This window comes from Stylophora pistillata, chromosome 12 (genome assembly GCF_964205215.1).
Source record: "Stylophora pistillata chromosome 12, jaStyPist1.2, whole genome shotgun sequence".
NCBI classification, from domain to species: domain Eukaryota; kingdom Metazoa; phylum Cnidaria; class Anthozoa; order Scleractinia; family Pocilloporidae; genus Stylophora; species Stylophora pistillata.
The window spans coordinates 7,697,147-7,716,130 of NC_142530.1; the positions used below are offsets into that span (position 1 = coordinate 7,697,147).

The window sequence follows — 18,984 nt, forward strand, 5'->3', positions numbered from 1 at the left end:
TCACGTCGCTGTCACTATTACTGTCAATGGCACACTGTCACTATAATTTCCACAGTCACTGTCACTGTCACTGTCATTGTCACTATCACGTCACTGTTACTGTCACTATCACTGTCACTGTCACTGCCACTGGCACTGTCGCTGTCGCTGTCGCTGTTGTTGTCACTGTTGTTGTCCCTGTCACTGTCAGTTTCCGATCATCATCATTATTATCATGACTCTTATCTTTATAAAATGAAGTATATCCAAAATTTGGGCATCCTTGGACAAAACATAGCGTAAATAAAACACGTTTAACGCGAACAGGATCATAAAGTAAAATTGATGCTTTAATGAAAACTGATACTATATCTACCTATTATGGAGGCAGATAATTCCAACCGACTACGTTTGAAGTTAGCAAAAGAAAAGCGTTATCTAGCGTTTATAATACCCGCTTGGAATATGTTGTACCAGCACAAATGATTCTTAAAAATTTCAAGGTAAAACGTACGCCTATACTCATAATTATCTACTCTAAGTTTATTAATAAATGATAACCTATGCGCAAAAGAGTCAATAAATTCCTGATTTTCAAAGAAAGGGAACGTAGCTTCCACGATGAAGTAGCTAACTTTAATATACTCACATTGCTATCAGTTTGTGCAAATGACTAAATTTACTTTTTTCGCAAAAATGATCTCCGTGACCTAACACTGTATTGATATTGTTGGCAATGTTTTTTACATGTGTTGCTTTTCACTAAGCTAAGCTTTCGGAAAAATTCATCAAATTATGATAAAGGAAATGATAACCCTCTGCCGGACATTTCGAATGGACGTCACGCAAGTCAGTGAAGGGTAATCGTTTCTTAATCCTATCCTCTCATTTGTCTTTAGGAAGTCTGATAGGTTCTAAGATCTTAGCAGCTGTCGAAAGGGCTATGGAAACGATAGACAGTTGCTCCTGAATCTTTGCAGTATCATTAGTGGTTCTAGCCTCCACAAATGCTCCTAAAACGCCTAAAAAAGAGTCCTCGAAAAGAACATTCTGGAAAATGCTTGGATTATGGGTAAAGTGTCTGGAATCTATGAATGATTTTCCAACTTGGCTCAACTGGTTGTTCAGCAATCGCACTTTGAGGGGATTCACGTTTTTTTCTCGACTGACTTTGCTGACCAGGTCCGTAAACGAATTGTATGATCTTGAGAAGTTAGCTATGGATCTGCTTACGGCTGAAATGCCATCTCTTACAGCTTTTTCGTTCTTAAATGTCGAGTTTAAGGCCGTAAGGCTACCAAATGCTCGATGTATTGTGTTCATGAGTCGAGATAAATTGAAAGGGATGATCTGGGAGTCTGACAAATCCAGTAGCATGCCACCCATGAGCAGAGTCATGGCGCGATGAATCTCAAACTCTGGATCAGCAAATTTCTTCACCCAGTAAAAATTGTCCTCCTGAGTATGATATGATGGATAAAGCTTCCAACCGCCCTTTTGCTCATCGTAGCCAAAGAAGTAACTAAAATCTGCGGATGGTATACCTGCCATAAAGAAGAACGGTATGTAGTCGCTTGCAAACTGGAAAGCCCAAAGTTTTGGCTCATGAGGGTTTGGAGGAGGTGGTCCACGCTTCAACATTACATCATATATAGATTCATAGCTTCCATTTTCAAATGGCACCTCAACCAGTTTTGTCCACTTGTATATAACGTCGCTGAGTAGAGGGCTAGTTTGAGCTAAAAGAACATAATTTCCCTGCACTGGAACATCAGTGTTCAAGTAGGCCACACCGCGCTCCTTAAAGATCAAAGAGTTTTCCTCCATCCATTCAACAGAACCTATGAGGCCAAATTCCTCTCCACCGAAGCTGCAGAGTTTTATTGTCCTTCTTGGTCGCCATCCGTGTTTCATAAGTTTGCCCAATACTCTACTTGTTTCCTTCAGAACTGCAATCCCCGTAGTTGCATCGGCAGCGCCATATACCCAAGCATCTCGGTGGTTTCCTAAGAAAACGTACCGATCCGGTTCCTGCCAACCATTAATGGTGCCGATCACGTTATAAATCGTCTTTTGAACCAGCTGGTTGTTGATGGTAAGTTTTACGGTTCTGTTCCTTCCCGAAGAGCCGTGCAGGTTGAGTTGCAACGTGAGGTTGAGATCTTTAAGCCACTCCGAGGGTATATCATCCACTGGTAAAGAAAACGCAAAGTTTGGTTTATCACGGGTTTCAATAAAACGGACCAGACTAAACGGGTTAAAATTAAGGTCAAAGTTATAGGCTAAGCATGGACAAAGAATCATTCCATCCTGCAGATCACCGCTGTAACTTTAAGCCCGTAAGCCTTCTTTACGATTGTTACGACTCGCTGTTTTTTTCCTCGTTTCATTCATGCATAATTATCATATTTATTACTCACTGGACAGTATAAAAGGAACTCTTCTCAAAGTTTAGGAATACGTTCTACTGGCATTATGGCCTTTCCTCGTCCATTGCCCAGCGATGCCGTAGCACATACTTCTGATCGGTTGCGCTACACAATTCTGTGCAATAAATGATCTGGGACAAGTAAATCGTACATAAGTGTTGATCATCCTTACCTCCAACTTCTTCCAAGAGAGACCGTGCTGTTCCGTACGATATTGGTTGTAAAAGTAATGGTAATCCAACCTGCCAGTTCTTCTTTGATTTCTGGAAGATACCCTCTTTGGAAGGGAGACCCTTCGACAAGGGGTCGCCAAGTTCACCATAAACTCCACCCAAGGGTACTGCTTCAGACGAAAGCCATGGTGCATTGGGGTAAGTTGAATTTTCTCCTATGCCTTCTGGGGCATACGTGTTAGGATCTGGATACATTAGAATCCCTTTGGCACCTTTGCTAATAGCCAAGCTGGTCTAAAAGATTGACAAGCAAACACACAAGTAATTAAACTGTATTATTGTAATAGCGAGTGGAAAAACGGGATTATCCTTCCTAGTTCGGGTTAAGGTTAAAGAGACTCTAACTTAAAGCGGGGAATAAATTTATCGCAAAATTCAGGTTAGCATGGATCCTTTAAACTTAAAAGGCCTACGAATTTGGGATAAAAAGTCAACATTTCTTTGAAATTATAACTGTGCTCACTTTCTAAAAGCAAGATTAGAGCTAACACAGATCAGAAAGACATAACAACGTGCAGTTTTTGTACGCAGTTAGTTTAGGATTAGGTTGTGCTAATGAAGTCTTTCGTGGGGCCTCCCCGAATTATTTGAAAGCTGCATACATACTCATAGAGAGGGAAATTTCACATACCAAAGTAAAGAAACCCCAAATATCACGTGTCAACAGAATGGTGCCATTGAGAGATATATTGAGTTTCTCCAACTCTTGCAAATCCTTTGCAGTTCCCCGATTGACGTACACAAGTCTCCCTTCAGCAGTCCCATTGTTAGAATATGCGGTGTATGGAGTAAACCAGTCTGTGGCCTTGATTCCAGGGTCAGGTGAGACCTATTTCACAGAAACCGAAATGTTATCCGGTCGATAATTTGAGAGAACGACATCTATCAATTGGCAGACTGATACGAAAATCAATATTTTTTAAAAGAGGGAAAATCAAAAACCTTCAACTGCTCTGTGAAGTTTTTGACCAATGTCCCGTTTTCAGACACAACTGAGATGGTGTTTGGATTGTTTTCCTCAGGATAGGACAGCAACACTTTGTACTTCGGGATTTCAACTTCGTCAAACTCATATCCTCGCCATGTCTCAGCCAATTTAAAAGCAAGTTGTCGTTGCCGATCCCCGCCAGCCAGATGAGGCTCCTTGGAATAGAACCTGCGGGCCAATGGCTTACAAGATTAATCTTGTAATGAATTCAAGATATTATTTGTGCATCTTTGCAAAGGGATTCTTTAAATTCTTTATGGGGACTAAGGCTTATAGATTGTTAGGATTTTCATTATTCTGTTTGCCATATTGTTTAACATAAAGATTTTTATAAACCTTTTTCAGCTTTAATAAAAATAATACAAAATTGAACATCTTTCAGGACACCAGAATCGAAAGAAAAATTCTGGGTCTTTTTGGTGATCATGAAGGATTTCATTACTTGTAAATAATTCGCCCCACTGGCATAAGAACATTTTCCCCGGAAAACTTCTTCCTTGGCAACTTTGTCTTGGTGACATACACTAAAGAAAGTTTTCGTACAAGGAAACATATTAGGGAAATACTTGCATAGGTCATAATGTGCTGATACCATCTGACAAGGATGCTTATGAAACATCGCGGGCGCAAGTTCTACCTAATTCCCAAGGGTATACCTTGGTAAAAAAATCTCAAAAAGGATAGTAAATATGCCAAACCGCTTCTTATTTCGAAGACAATGAGAAACAGTAGCTCGTTTAAACGACGAAATCAGTTTGAGAGTTGACGATCGATGCTGCATTCCCAAACGCGATGCGAATAATTGCTGGAAAAGAACGAAGTGATCGACCTTTCTGACTTCAAGTGAGGCTCCGCGACCGACAGGGAACAATTCTTTAGAGCCACAAATATTATTTTGAACGTCACCGATCAACATGTCCCAAGACTGTTGTCCAACGGAAGACTTCTGTTTTAGAATTTTCAACAGAAAGCCTTGCCATTTTTTGGTCATAAATTCTACCAAACAACAATTCAAATATGGTGAATCAACCACGTGAATACTTTTTGTAAATGCTGATAGGCCCTAAAAATCATTTTTTCAATAGACGATTTTAATTTTAAAATCATACAATTTCAGAATTTTCATCACATATTGACGCAATTTTCTAGCCGTGAATGCTATACAGTAAACCACAACTCAAGCATGCTGAATCTACTGCGCGATCACGTACATGCAAGAAGTTCGTTTGATTTTAGCTTCTTATCAGCAAATTTATAGCTTTCTAAATAAAGCTTCGATCTTCAAATATCCTTGGGTGTTTTAGCCTTTTCTTTTTTTCATAGTTTTTTGCTAGTTTTCAAGAAGTTGTAGTTGCTCTCGGCTGCGCTTCGAGCAACTCCTTCGCTTTTCTCGAGCGCTCCAAACTTCCCAGTACATCCACAACTCGATATACGCATGCTAAGCATGAACCAATTCTTTATTGTCCAAGAATTTCTAAGGGATTGAAATCGAATTCTTCTCCATCCTTCTCTACAATGTCAAAGGAAATATTTCTTTGAAAAGTGCATTTGTCAAGTGTTAATTACAAGTACAATTGCGGTTTTAGAGGTCGAGGAAGGTTATGCGAATAGAAATGCTCCTTTTCCAAGGGTTAAATCCTCATATTTAAAGGGTTAGGCTAATAAAGCAAGAATGAAATAAATCCACAATGTTTGACACCTGATCAACTGAGTAAAGCCTTTGTGAATACATGTATTGTAATGATCGCTAATGTCTGTGATCAAATCTTCATTCCCCATACTTTTTTTTAGAATTAACTCAAATGCTAAGGTCTTTATTCTAGCTCTTTTCCTAAAACGGCGTTTAATATTTTGTTCCAGAAGCTGTCAGAAATACTTAAAATTAAGCGCAAGTCTCTTTCTCGACGAAAAGACCTGATAATGTTTCCTTTGATTAATTCTTACACCACACAGAAAGCTATTATGATATGCGTCATTGCTAAAATAAGCGGCGTGCGGAGAACTTGTTCCCTGAAAACTGAAAACCCTCACCAACGAATTCCGGATGGTTTCGAAAGATACGCAATTCAAAAAATATCTGAAACTCAGACCTTTCCATGTCGAAAAGTCAGAGCTTTGAATTCTCTGCCGGGACACGGCTTTTTCTTTATGCCAAACACTCTTGGAAATGTTTGAAATCATTCGTTAATACACATTGATACTAAAGTCGCTTTCCTGGATCCATTCGAGGCAAGGAATTTGGTTGTCGATCTGCACGTCATCACTGATGGTAAAATAAATTTCTTTGTCAATTAAATCAATCTTGAAATTTTTGACGATGGAAGCTACAACCCTCGAGCAATTTCACCACATTTATGAACTTCCTTAAAACTGGGAGAAAATATTTACAATTGATGAAAGATGGTTGAAGAAACGAAAGTGATTTGCCGAGTTGTTTAATTTAACCGTGCCTTCTCTTCCTAGGCTGCAGTGCCGGCGTATTTTGGGCTCACGAGTGCACATTTTCGTATTAGGCCGCCATCTTAGATTTGGTATCTGTGTAGGATTGGGGCGAGGAAATATTTGCCGAGGGAGTAGGCGTTAAGTGGAAAAATGGGCAACGGGGGAGAGGGAGGGGAAGCCCCCGTTGCCCATTTTTCCACTTAACACCTACTCCCTCGGCAAATATTTCCTCGCCCCAATCCTCCACAGTTACCAAATCTAAGATGGCGGCCTTATACGAAAATGTGCACTCGTGCGCCCAAAATACGGCGGCACTGCAGGCTATCTCTTCCAAGATTAGAATTTTTGCGATTAGATATATGATTTTGAAATAAATAGGAAGATTTTTTCGCTTTGGACTAAGATACATGCATGAAAAGTGAGAGATCGAGAGATGAACTCTAACAATGTAGGTTCAATAGTTAGCAACGAAAGTCACAATTTAGGTGAATTCTTTCGCACTTAGTTTAAAGAAGCAGCACTCTCGACATTGCTAATCCTGGCAGTATGCTTAACACGTATTACATATGGACCTAGCATACGCAATAGCACACCACCCCGTCCTCTACTGTTCAATGGACCAATAAGGAGAGCAGTCTGGGACTTGGTTTCCTTCTTTGTCCTATGCTAGTGACAAAAATAAAATATTTCTTTGTTCGACGAACAATGCAACTCGTACCCTGTGAGCACATTCGACTCTACTTGCAAGGAACCAACTTCATTTTTCTCACTCTAAAGGTGAATTATTAAATGAAGATTTAAATCGAACAGATGAACTACACTTATAGAAATGGCTTACTGTATTTTGCGAAACGAAACGAAACGAAACGAAACGAAACGAAACGAAACGAAACGAGTAAACCCGTACTGTATTTTGCGAAACCAGCTCTTCGAAGACTCTAGCGATATATAACTTATTTCTTCCGATTCGTAAACACAATTCGTAGATACAACTCGATGCAGTGATGATTTATGAATAAAGACTTTGAGCCAAAAGGTCAGAAGTGCGCCGTTTCGCAAATTACAGATATGTAAATCTGTAATTTGCGAAACGAGCTCTTTGAAGACTCTAATGATATGTAACTTATTTCTTCCGATTCTATAACACTTTTCGTAGATACAACTCGATGCAGTGATGATTTTTTAATAAAGAGTTTGAGGAAAAAGGTCAGAAGTGCGCCGTTTCGCAAATTACAGATATGAAAATCTGTAATTTGCGAAACGAGCTCTTTGAAGACTCTAATGATATGTAACTTATTTCTTCCGATTCTACGACACTATTCGTAGATACAACTCGATGCAGTGATGATTTTTTAATAAAGAGCTCGAGCCAAAAGGTCAGAAGTGCGCCGTTTCGCAAATTACAGATATGTAAATCTGTAATTTGCGAAACGAGCTCCTTGAAGACTCTAATGATATGTAACTTATTTCTTCCGATTCTACAACACTTTTCGTAGATACAACTCGATGCAGTGATGATTTTTTAATAAAGAGCTCGAGCCAAAAGGTCAGAAGTGCGCCGTTTCGCAAATTACAGATATGTAAATCTGTAATTTGCGAAACGAGCTCTTTGAAGACTCTAATGATATGTAACTTATTTCTTCCGATTCTATAACACTTTTCGTAGATACAACTCGATGCAGTGATGATTTTGTAATAAAGAGTTCGAGCCAAAAGGTCAGAAGTGCGCCGTTTCGCAAATTACAGATATGTAAATCTGTAATTTGCGAAACGAGCTCTTTGAAGACTCTAATGATATGTAACTTATTTCTTCCGATTCTATAACACTTTTCGTAGATACAACTCGATGCAGTGATGATTTTTTAATAAAGAGTTTGAGGAAAAAGGTCAGAAGTGCGCCGTTTCGCAAATTACAGATATGAAAATCTGTAATTTGCGAAACGAGCTCTTTGAAGACTCTAATGATATGTAACTTATTTCTTCCGATTCTACGACACTATTCGTAGATACAACTCGATGCAGTGATGATTTTTTAATAAAGAGCTCGAGCCAAAAGGTCAGAAGTGCGCCGTTTCGCAAATTACAGATATGTAAATCTGTAATTTGCGAAACGAGCTCCTTGAAGACTCTAATGATATGTAACTTATTTCTTCCGATTCTACAACACTTTTCGTAGATACAACTCGATGCAGTGATGATTTTTTAATAAAGAGCTCGAGCCAAAAGGTCAGAAGTGCGCCGTTTCGCAAATTACAGATATGTAAATCTGTAATTTGCGAAACGAGCTCTTTGAAGACTCTAATGATATGTAACTTATTTCTTCCGATTCTATAACACTTTTCGTAGATACAACTCGATGCAGTGATGATTTTGTAATAAAGAGTTCGAGCCAAAAGGTCAGAAGTGCGCCGTTTCGCAAATTACAGATATGTAAATCTGTAATTTGCGAAACGAGCTCTTTGAAGACTCTCATGATATGTAACTTATTTCTTCCGATGCTATAACACTTTTCGTAGATACAACTCGATGCAGTGATGATTTTGTAATAAAGAGCTCGAGCCAAAAGGTCAGAAGTGCGCCGTTTCGCAAATTACAGATATGTAAATCTGTAATTTGCGAAACGAGCTCTTTGAAGACTCTAATGATATGTAACTTATTTCTTCCGATTCTACGACACTTTTCGTAGATACAACTCGATGCAGTGATGATTTTGTAATAAAGAGCTCGAGCCAAAAGGTCAGAAGTGCGCCGTTTCGCAAATTACAGATATGAAAATCTGTAATTTGCGAAACGAGCTCTTTGAAGACTCTAATGATATGTAACTTATTTCTTCCGATTCTACAACACTTTTCGTAGATACAACTCGATGCAGTGATGATTTATGAATAAAGACTTTGAGCCAAAAGGTCAGAAGTGCGCCGTTTCGCAAATTACAGATATGTAAATCTGTAATTTGCGAAACGAGCTCTTTGAAGACTCTAATGATATGTAACTTATTTCTTCCGATGCTATAACACTTTTCGTAGATACAACTCGATGCAGTGATGATTTTTTAATAAAGAGCTCGAGCCAAAAGGTCAGAAGTGCGCCGTTTCGCAAATTACAGATATGAAAATCTGTAATTTGCGAAACGAGTTTCTCACCAAATCTCACACGTGTCACGCATTCTATTGCGTAAGAATGAGAAATAACTAGTAACCTGATATGGAAATGTTTCGGAAAGACCAATATGGTAATTAAAAAAAGGTAGCGGACAGGAAAGAAGTCCCTAAAGATAAATTGCTTTCTGTTCATAAACTATCAACTGGACTAGGCGGCCGGTAAAAAATGACAAAATTGTTGTAGATTTTAATAAATGTACAAACATACATTGCGGTACGCGCAAGGTTTCTAACACATGCTACAGCAATGTCAAAGGGCAGAATTCCAATTTTGACCTGGTTTTTATCTGGTACTAACCAAATGCTATTAGAGCCTTCAAAGAGCTCGTTTCGCAAATTACGGATTTACATATATGTTATTTGCGAGACGGCGCACTTCTGACCTTTTGGCTCAAACTCTTTATTAAAAAGTCATCACTGCATCGAGTTGTATCTACGAAAAGTGTTATAGAATCGGAAGAAATAAGTTACATATCATCAGAGTCTTCAAAGAGCTCGTTTCGCAAATTACAGATTTACATATCTGTAATTTGCGAAACGGCGCACTTCTGACCTTTTGGCTCGAGCTCTTTATTACAAAATCATCACTGCATCGAGTTGTATCTACGAAAAGTGTTATAGCATCGGAAGAAATAAGTTACATATCATTGGAGTATTCAAAGAGCTCGTTTCGCAAATTACAGATTTACATATCTGTAATTTGCGAAACGGCGCACTTCTGACCTTTTGGCTCGAGCACTTTATTACAAAATCATCACTGCATCGAGTTGTATCTACGAAAAGTGTTATAGCATCGGAAGAAATAAGTTACATATCATTAGAGTCTTCAAAGAGCTCGTTTCGCAAATTACAGATTTACATATCTGTAATTTGCGAAACGGCGCACTTCTGACCTTTTGGCTCGAGCTCTTTATTAAAAAATCATCACTGCATCGAGTTATATCTACGAAAAGTGTTATAGAATCGGAAGAAATAAGTTACATATCATTAGAGTCTTCAAAGAGCTCGTTTCGCAAATTACAGATTTACATATCTGTAATTTGCGAAACGGCGCACTTCTGACCTTTTGGCTCTAGCTCTTTATTAAAAAATCATCACTGCATCGAGTTGTATCTACGAAAAGTGTTGTAGAATCGGAAGAAATAAGTTATATATCGCTAGAGTCTTCGAAGAGCTGGTTTCGCAAAATACAGTACGGGTTTACTCGTTTCGTTTCGTTTCGTTTCGTTTCGTTTCGTTTCGTTTCGCAAAATACAGTAAGCCATAGAAATAACAAATAAGAGCATGTAGAGATGAAATAAACAAATAAGAGACCAGAAAAAATACGTTGAGTGCTAATATAGCTGCGGTGTTCCATATAGTGGCTGCGAAACAAATTTTAGCGGGTTCTTCATCCCTTAAAGTGTCTGCTCGCAATTAAATTGATTAACTTATGTTTTGACCCGATGGTGATAAATCAATAATATGTGATATTTTCAGGCGAGTATTCACAAAGGAATTAGCATACCCTCCATAGTTTGTGGCCGATAAATGAAATTTAGGTAACGAACAAAACAAACAAACAGTTATCGCGGAAACTAATACTATTACAGTGTTATCCTGCCTGCCTCGATCGACAAGAACACCTCGAAAATTGTTGAAAATATTTTTGAAACTTTGTAAATGATATCCAGCATAAAGCCTTGCTACAGTATAAGTGGTTTAAAGGTGTACCTCAAGGTTTCCTCGAGCTCTGTGCTGTTAACATTCTTCTCAAATTGGCTGAAAACCTCATTGCCGTGGTCGGGGTTTGTCTCATTCTGGTCTTTAATCTTCGCACAGTCTTCCTTCTTGATGGTCTTGTAACCTTTCAAAAAGTAACCAAAGAGAAAACCGCCTGATGCTGAAATGACCCCAATGAACAATATGACAAAAATAATATGTTTCTTTTTAGGGCGGGATCCTCCAAAACTAATTTCAGACTGTGAAAATGACGACGATAGGTGAAGTTTGGAGCTATTGAGCTCCATTTGAGAAGTGTGTTTAGTGCACACTAAGGCCTTTCTTAAAAAAAGAGCGCTTGCAAGGAACGAAGGCTGTTCGATGTAGGCGACTTAATCTAATGAGCGTCTGCGGTGAACCTTAATTAAAGGTAGGCAGCCAACTAGTTTTATACTATTGTAGTATTAGAGAGCGTCTCTTTGGCAAAAATTGAATGGTTTGGGTCTTAGTGTCCGAGTTAATTAGTATTCATAGCACGTAGGTAGAAGAGGGTGTTTTTTAGGGGTTAGGGTTAGGGTTAAGGTTAGGGTTTAGGGTTAGAGTGAAATTCGTGTAGGTAGACGAGGGGTAAAAAATGTGATGTGTGGAGTGTTCGTTAATAATTTGAGAAATATCGGAAAAAATTCAATATGGTGTGGAACAATGGTGACAATAAAATTGAAGATGGTGTCTAATAATCCGTCTGGGAGGGGTTATAATGATTAGTATTCTTATGTATATGAGAACGATCCTTCGCAGTAAAGCACTATTTGAGCAATAGTGAAAATCAGACCTGAAAAAAATTTCAGGCCTGTACGGGATTCGAACCACTGACCTCTGCGATACTAGTGCAGCGCTCTACCAATTGAGCTACCCAGTTGGCTTGGTAACAATAAAATTGAAGATGGTGTCTAATAATCCCTTTGGGAGGGGTTAAAATGATTGGTATTCATGTTTCGTAGGTTTACGAGGGGTTTTTTTATAAAATCTTTACCGGTTTTACCAAAATGTGAAGATTTAATGTAAATAAGTGATTGGCAAAATGCTGCAATGGAAATAGAAGGATAACGACAGGTGTGAATCAAAGTACAGACTACCGTTTGAAAATTGAACGAGATGTAAACCAAAGTATGTTAAGTGAAGTGTGACAATGAAATATTCATCTTCGGAAAAATTTTGCTAAAAAACAGGAGATATAATTCGTACGCTCCGTTTTCACCTAGATGGCAAGAAGAGGCGAAAAAGCACTATGTCGACGCATACGAAAACTGAGACAGACTTAAATTTGAAAGAGAGTATATTCGTCAACTCGATTTAGCTTCGTGATCTCCGTGGGTGCAAGATGTTAAGATCATGGTGTCAAACTCAAGGTAAGTTTTTGTATCCTGATAAGACCCTAGCAGTCTCTAAATACACTAACCATTGCCATTAAAGCTAATGAACACAATTACATTCATTTACCCACAAATTTAATTATCTCTCATTTTTCTTTTCTCTTAGTAAAAGTACATCAACAACAACAAAGAGTAGCAAAAGTAAAGACTCAGGTAAAAGAAAAACAAAAAAAATAAAAACAAGCTTTTCTTATAAAGTAAATAGTTTGAACCCAGGAGTATCAATAGTTTGTATAGTGTGATCATCCGCGTGAGAGAAGTTCTGAAAATTTGTTGGTGACTGACATTTCAACAACCTGTTGGAAGTCATCTTCAGAGTCGAATAAATAATAGTTGTCAGTTGATGATGTTGTAAAGTCTGCTCCATTGAACGTGATTGGCCAGTTTAGCTATGATCCGATTGGCTGTAAGATTTGTGTAGTTTGTCAACAGTCATTGGTCGGTTGTGATCCATCTATTGTTCGTCAGTTTGTTTATGTTATTAATGAGTCGTTGGTAAGGCGGGTGTTGTTGACATCTGTTGAGAGATGTGTCTGTGTTCTAAGTTAGTAAACCAGCTTTCCCGAGTCAGTCGTTGAAACTAGTTGGTACTATATGTTAAGCATTTAGCAGAGTCCCAGTCAGGATTCTGTGACTAATATGTTGGCGATCTTCAGAAATGAGATCGTTTACATCGCCATTTCTAGTCGCTCGTTTATGTTCAGTCAGTCTTGTGTTAAGGTTCCTACCAGTCTCTACAATGTAGGATGCCAAGCAGTCGACACACTGTCAGATGACATCTGATATCCCATCTGATATCCCATCTGATATCCCATTATAAGGTTTGAGGAAAATTATGTTACAGGCAGGGGGAAAAACATACAATATACCAGACCAACTACTTCAGTGATAATTTCAAAGTCCCTTCCCTTATTAAGTCATATTTAGATGTATGAACATTAACTTTCCTTTTATTAAACTCTCATTCAAGTCCTGCGAAACAAAAAGATAGTAAAGTTTACTTGCTAATGACACTATAAACAACCTAATCAGTTAGTAATTACAAGACTTGAACAAAATTATGTTCCAGGGAAGGCATAAAAATTTTAAAACCAACGAAACCACACAAATGGTTTAAGAGCAACACCTTCCGTCAATGGGGTCTGCAAAATCTGCGAGCCATGCGAGCCATTTTTGCGAGTATTTTTTTTTCTTTGACTGGTCCAAGGTCTGGGAGGTCGTCGATCATTTCGCGCCCGACTATAACTAAAACGATATAAACCGTCCGCCCGCCCGCCATCCTGAAAGTGGAGATGATCCTGGGGACGAGTGTAAACGGTACAAACTCCCTCCCAGGGTACTCTCTCTTTCCCTGGGAAATTAATTTTAAAAGCCCATTTCCAACCAAGATGCCTTGCGCGCCCGGATCATTTTTCATATATGAAAAATACGCTATATTCCTCGTAGTTGCGGAATCGCTTTGATATCTTCTTCCAACTTACTAATTAGGGCTTTCAAAGTTCCATCTTGAATCATGTGCGAACAACAAACTATCCTAGTATCCATATCAGTAAATAGTTTTTAATTCTTACATGTATGACGGTGAAAAATGTCATTTGAAAAGTTGATGCCGCCGAATAAGCGGTCTAGAGGAAGGCCGAGTCTGCCCGGCTCGGCAAAGGTTATTCGACTTCGAGAGTCTGTGTATGATTTATGGAGGGCAAGGAAAACAACCAAGGGTTTCGGTAACACTACAGACAGTGCTTTTGCAGAAATGTTATTGCATTGTTCCTACGATGGAACTAGAGACTCCGGGAGAGTTTTTGGAGGTGAGAATAATTAATTGACTGATTTTTACTTGAGATCCTGAGATATGTATGTAAGTGATCTCATTTGTACAAGGCATTATTCTATAACTGAAATGCGTAAAGTAAATCAGTGTTGGGCAAAATTAGTTATTTGTTTATATTTTATTTAGTGTTGAAGCCGAACAATTTCCTTCAACATCAGGTAAGCTTTGTACAAGTTTTATACACAGACTCGATTTATGATTTTTTAGTCTCAAATATTTAGCTGCAAATTTGTTTACTGTGTTCTTCGCCAAATCTTTGTTTTTCTTTTTAATAGTGTTTGTGAATGACTATCAGAGTTCGCCATTTAACAATAGCGCGATTCCAAAACAAAACAAACGACTGCAAAGGATCTCGGATGGAAATATATGAAAAACGCTCTAAACATCTCAGTACGTCGTGCCAAGTCTTGCGTCATAGTAATGGCCGTCCTGAGTTGGACGAATTTTTTTCTTCGTTTCATATTTTTGTTATTTAGAGAGAATTTTATCTATTCAAATCGCTCAGGATCCGCAAAAAATAAAAACAGTGCGACAAAAATTAATTAAAGTTCTCAGGAAAACGTACGGCTCCACCCCCTTCCGCTACTGGAATGGGTTGTTGAGTGGTAATCCATTGACTCCTGTAATTCATTGATATCCACGTGGAAAATCATTTAAGAGAAAAGAGAACAGTACTTCCAGGGAAACTCCGTGTATTGGCGTCAAGAATGGTGAGTAAATCGCGTAATTTTAACAGCTTCGCTCTTTAGTGAATCAGAGTTATCTTGTTCCGTTGCTCTTGTTCTTGTTCTCATGCGAATATAAATGTAACAAATAAAAATTCTTAACATTTTGACTGAGGCTCGCATGACTCGCATGGCTCGCCCCTTGGCTCGCATGACTCGCTGGCTCGCAGATTTGTAACACTCCGTCAATGTTGTAGTAGTGTTATACAATTTCTATTCTCTTGTTAATCTTTTTAACTCCCTTACAGGAACATGAGTATAGTCAGCGGTCATCAACTTTAGGCATGGTTTTCAAGGGGAATGGAAGGGGATCAGGCGTCTCTCACAGAGTTAAAGGGGGAACTGATTGCCATTTAACTGCCAATGAGAGGAAGGAATCACAAGAATAGTTTATAGCCTTCGGGGTAGGGGGGCAAATCAGGAAAAATTTATCGTGACGCAACCAAATTCCTCCGACCCCCTGCCCCCCTCCCCTACAGGCGGTAAATAATGACTGATCTCTAAGATCGTTTTGTGGGTGCACTAAATTGTTTCCTTAGAATTAAAAAATCTAACAGGCCATTTCCGAATTACATTTGGCCTCTTTTTCAAAACGAGGCCTGGTGCTCAACCATACGTATGAAAATGAGTTTAATTTGCATGTGAATGAAAACTTGTTACCATACGAAAGGATGAGCACCAGGATTCACTTTGAAAAAGAGGCTTAAGGCAATTCGGAAATGGGTTATTCACGCTGAGGGGGTTTTCTCCTCAAGGCGTTTCTGCGTTCTTTTGTTTTAAAGTGAGAACGTGTATGATGCGGCAACAACGTTTTATCAGTATCCTCCATTGAGAGTCACAATATGATAGTTATACAAATTATTTAAACCTACTTTAACCAAATCTGAATTGAAGACTTGTAGCAGACTAGCTTATTCGTAGCACGATATCATTATAGTCTATTTTCTTCGAGTCTTACTTCCCATTGCCATTCAAAAACAACAAGTTCTCAGTGGGGGGCGGGGTTTTAGGGGGGGAACAGACGGAGCATCCTTCGTCTCTAACAAATATAGAAAATTGACAGCCAACAAGGGGACGATTACTACAGGGCCTTACGGGGCGAACATGTAAAAGTCATTGTGACACAGCCAAAATATTCCGACCCCCCCCCCCCTTCATACTCTAGGCGATAAAGTAATGACTTGCCCCTAAATAAGTTACTCTCGCGAGTGGTAAAGCTAACAATTTGACAAGTGAAATCTGGTTTTCAGTTAAACAGTACTTAGCTGACGCCCCTAAATTTTGAAGGTTGAAAAATTGTGATCGTGCATATTTAATAAAAAAACTCCTTCCATTCTGCAAACTAGTTTAAGCACGTGTTCAAGATTACAATGTAGTTGGAGGGGGGGGGGGAATTTTCTAATTGGCTAATCCAGATGTGTTGCTGGAAGGTGGTCTCCCGGCGGACTAATCTACAGGATGCGAGCAGTGTCGATTGAACTTATTTTAGACAGCTGGGGTAGCCACCATACCCGTTTTCACAGCTCATTGTATGAATAACCGGAATAAGGCAGTCTATGGAGTCCATGTCATGTCGGCAACATTGGTCGTGTTCAAAGCAAAGCTGATTTCGACAGCAATTTCCACAAACATAGTACCAACATTTACAATCGGGGCCACACATTCCTAGGCAATCATCATGGTTGGGATCAGATCTTAAATCCTGACAAGACTTCTTACTCTCTTCTTGAAAAAGAGTTCTTTTCTCACGTGTCACGCTGCTTCGAACGTGTTCAAACTTACTCTCTCCTCCCTTGTACTGTCCTTCGTCACTGCTCCAGCGTACATGTCGTTCTGGGACAATGCTATCATTGGAGCTGTATTTTGGTGCCAAAGTCATGGCAAGCATCTGGAACCTCATCAAGGGCAGGTGATTATCTACGTTCGTTTCCAAGTCAGTCAACAGGGAGTGCAATAACGCATGCTCCGCTGTGTTCTTTAGCCGGTCCAATGCCGAATAAAAGTTTTCAGCAAATGAATCGCTGTTTGTCATGCGATGATCGTGTTTTAGGTCAAAGATTTCCTTCCAGTGAAGGTCTTGAAGGTTGCTGTGTCTCCTTGGGTTTAACTTGAGATGCACGGGAAATTTAGACGACTTCTTCCTATTGAAAAAGGTACAAAACTAATATCAGTCAGCTATCATCCGGCATGCAAAATGAAGCCACGTCACCAAATGTAGTTTTCCCTTTGCAGAAAGAGTTTTAAATTTGCAGATCATTCAGCTTGTTATGTTTATTATTATTATTATTATTATTATTATTTTTTTTTTTTTTTTCACATTAACACGGTAGCACGCGTGGCTGGTCGCCTGGCGCTTTGCGCCCGCCTGATATTTCAACGCCATGGCATGGGACGAATCAGTCAAAACCCGCCCTGCTCGACAGACAACAGATTTCGATTCCTTACTTTAATTTTAACTATTGACTCCAAATATTTACTTCTGGTAAGTTTTCATTGGAAAGAAATGAAGCGCTGTTATTACGTGTGGATTTCATCACTTTCTAGCCTCAATTTTAGCTTGGCTTGGTAAATTTCCTTTTGCTTTTAGGACACGTGTCAATTCATTTTTTGATAAAATATCAAATTTGAGAAGAATGATCTAAAATTTCCATTGTAATTTCATGTGTCAAATTACAGTCACGCGTAACCAGTGCGTCAAAGGTTCGGGATGCATTCCAGATGATAGTAAAAGTCACTGACAATGTGTTGCAAAGACCAAAAATTTCATTCGATTTCATTGAATTTTTTTTTCTGGGAAAAAACATACAAAGGGATCTGAAAAAAGCCTGTTTGTTTATATCCTTTGTTGGCGTTTACTGAGCCATATTATAAAGCCGAATTTTTGATAGATCGAAAGTAGTATAATGCATTTTTTGTCATTATTGAGTTTATGCATTACGTATTTTTATTTGCGACGATAAGTAAAGAACGGTCAAAACAAATTTCCGTTGAGTTTCCTCTTTTACCCTCTAATAACTGAATTAGCAAGACAGAAAAAGACAAAACCACAAAAAAATTATCTCTTTACGGAAAATTCAAATATTTAAACTCTAATATCTACACCGCTTACAACAGCAATAGTTTTGTTTCCGCCTTAATTTGTTAACGCAAACTTGATTCCTAAAAAGTAATATTTAGCCCCCCTACAACTTCAGACACACTCACGTACACAAGACTTACCCGAGAAACACATCGTCCAGTATTTGAAAGAGGAACATTCCATTCTGTAGGTCCCTAAAGTGAGCCAACGTTCTGCCATCGTCGCCGCCGCTTGTCAACTCAATAAAGGTCTCGTTTATGACAAAGCACAAAGCGAGGCCTTCTGTTTGGCGGTAGTAGCCTTCAATGTTCTCCGCTGAATGCTTTTTTAAGACCAAACCGGCGCCGTTATCCGCCATTGTGCCTATCATTTTATGAGCTAAGAGAGCGAATATGGGAAGTGAATGAAAGAGGAAAGATAACCGCATAATGATTATGATTTATCCACTCCACTTCGGTCCTTCGGCTTTCAACGCGGACAAGGTTCGTCAGAGAACGCAAACGTATGAGAAATTAGAGTCAGTCAGCTCTTGTATTGTAGCTGTTGAAATCTGTTTCAAAGACTTCCTTTATATTAGTAAACTGATCGAAAGTGAAAACTTTGTTCATTCTTTGTCGTCTAAGAAAAGGGGAGTCCCCTATAGTAATAAATCGATCTTGCATTATTTTGTTTCATCCCGTAAGGAGTCGTATTGATTAACAATTGGTTCATGCTTTAGCGTGCACTATCGAGTTATGGAGCACGTGGGAAGTTTGGAGAGCACTCAAGAAGCTAGAGTTGCCCTCGGCTATCGCCTCGGGCAACTCTTACGCTTCTTTTGTGCTCTCCAAACTTCCCGCGTGCTCCATAACTCGATAGTGCACAGCTGAAAGCATGAACCAATTGTTTTAGAACATAGCCGGTGGAATTGTGCATCAAATGCGACGCGAAAAACGGACAACAATATCAGTTGAAGCGAATCGTGACGGCGCTGATTTCGAGTC

General features: G+C 39.0%; 2 protein-coding genes across 2 annotated transcripts; both read right to left on the minus strand.

Annotated features, from left to right (window-relative positions):
- Nucleotides 1-311: 311 nt before the first annotated feature.
- Nucleotides 312-11,324, minus strand: LOC148718623 (putative N-acetylated-alpha-linked acidic dipeptidase). The gene is made up of 5 exons (XM_088742054.1): nt 10,946-11,324; nt 3,584-3,797; nt 3,273-3,470; nt 2,581-2,875; nt 312-2,171 (listed from the first exon to the last, which is right to left on the minus strand). Exons 1-5 carry the CDS (start codon nt 11,239-11,241, stop codon nt 865-867), a joined length of 2,310 nt encoding a protein of 769 aa, XP_088598180.1. The 5' UTR covers nt 11,242-11,324; the 3' UTR covers nt 312-864.
- A 4,395-nt stretch (nt 11,325-15,719) lies between these two features.
- On the minus strand, nt 15,720-18,583 carry LOC148718624 (uncharacterized). The gene is made up of 2 exons (XM_088741902.1): nt 18,142-18,583; nt 15,720-17,063 (listed from the first exon to the last, which is right to left on the minus strand). Exons 1-2 carry the CDS (start codon nt 18,426-18,428, stop codon nt 16,403-16,405), a joined length of 948 nt encoding a protein of 315 aa, XP_088598028.1. The 5' UTR covers nt 18,429-18,583; the 3' UTR covers nt 15,720-16,402.
- Between the last annotated feature and the right edge of the window lie 401 nt (nt 18,584-18,984).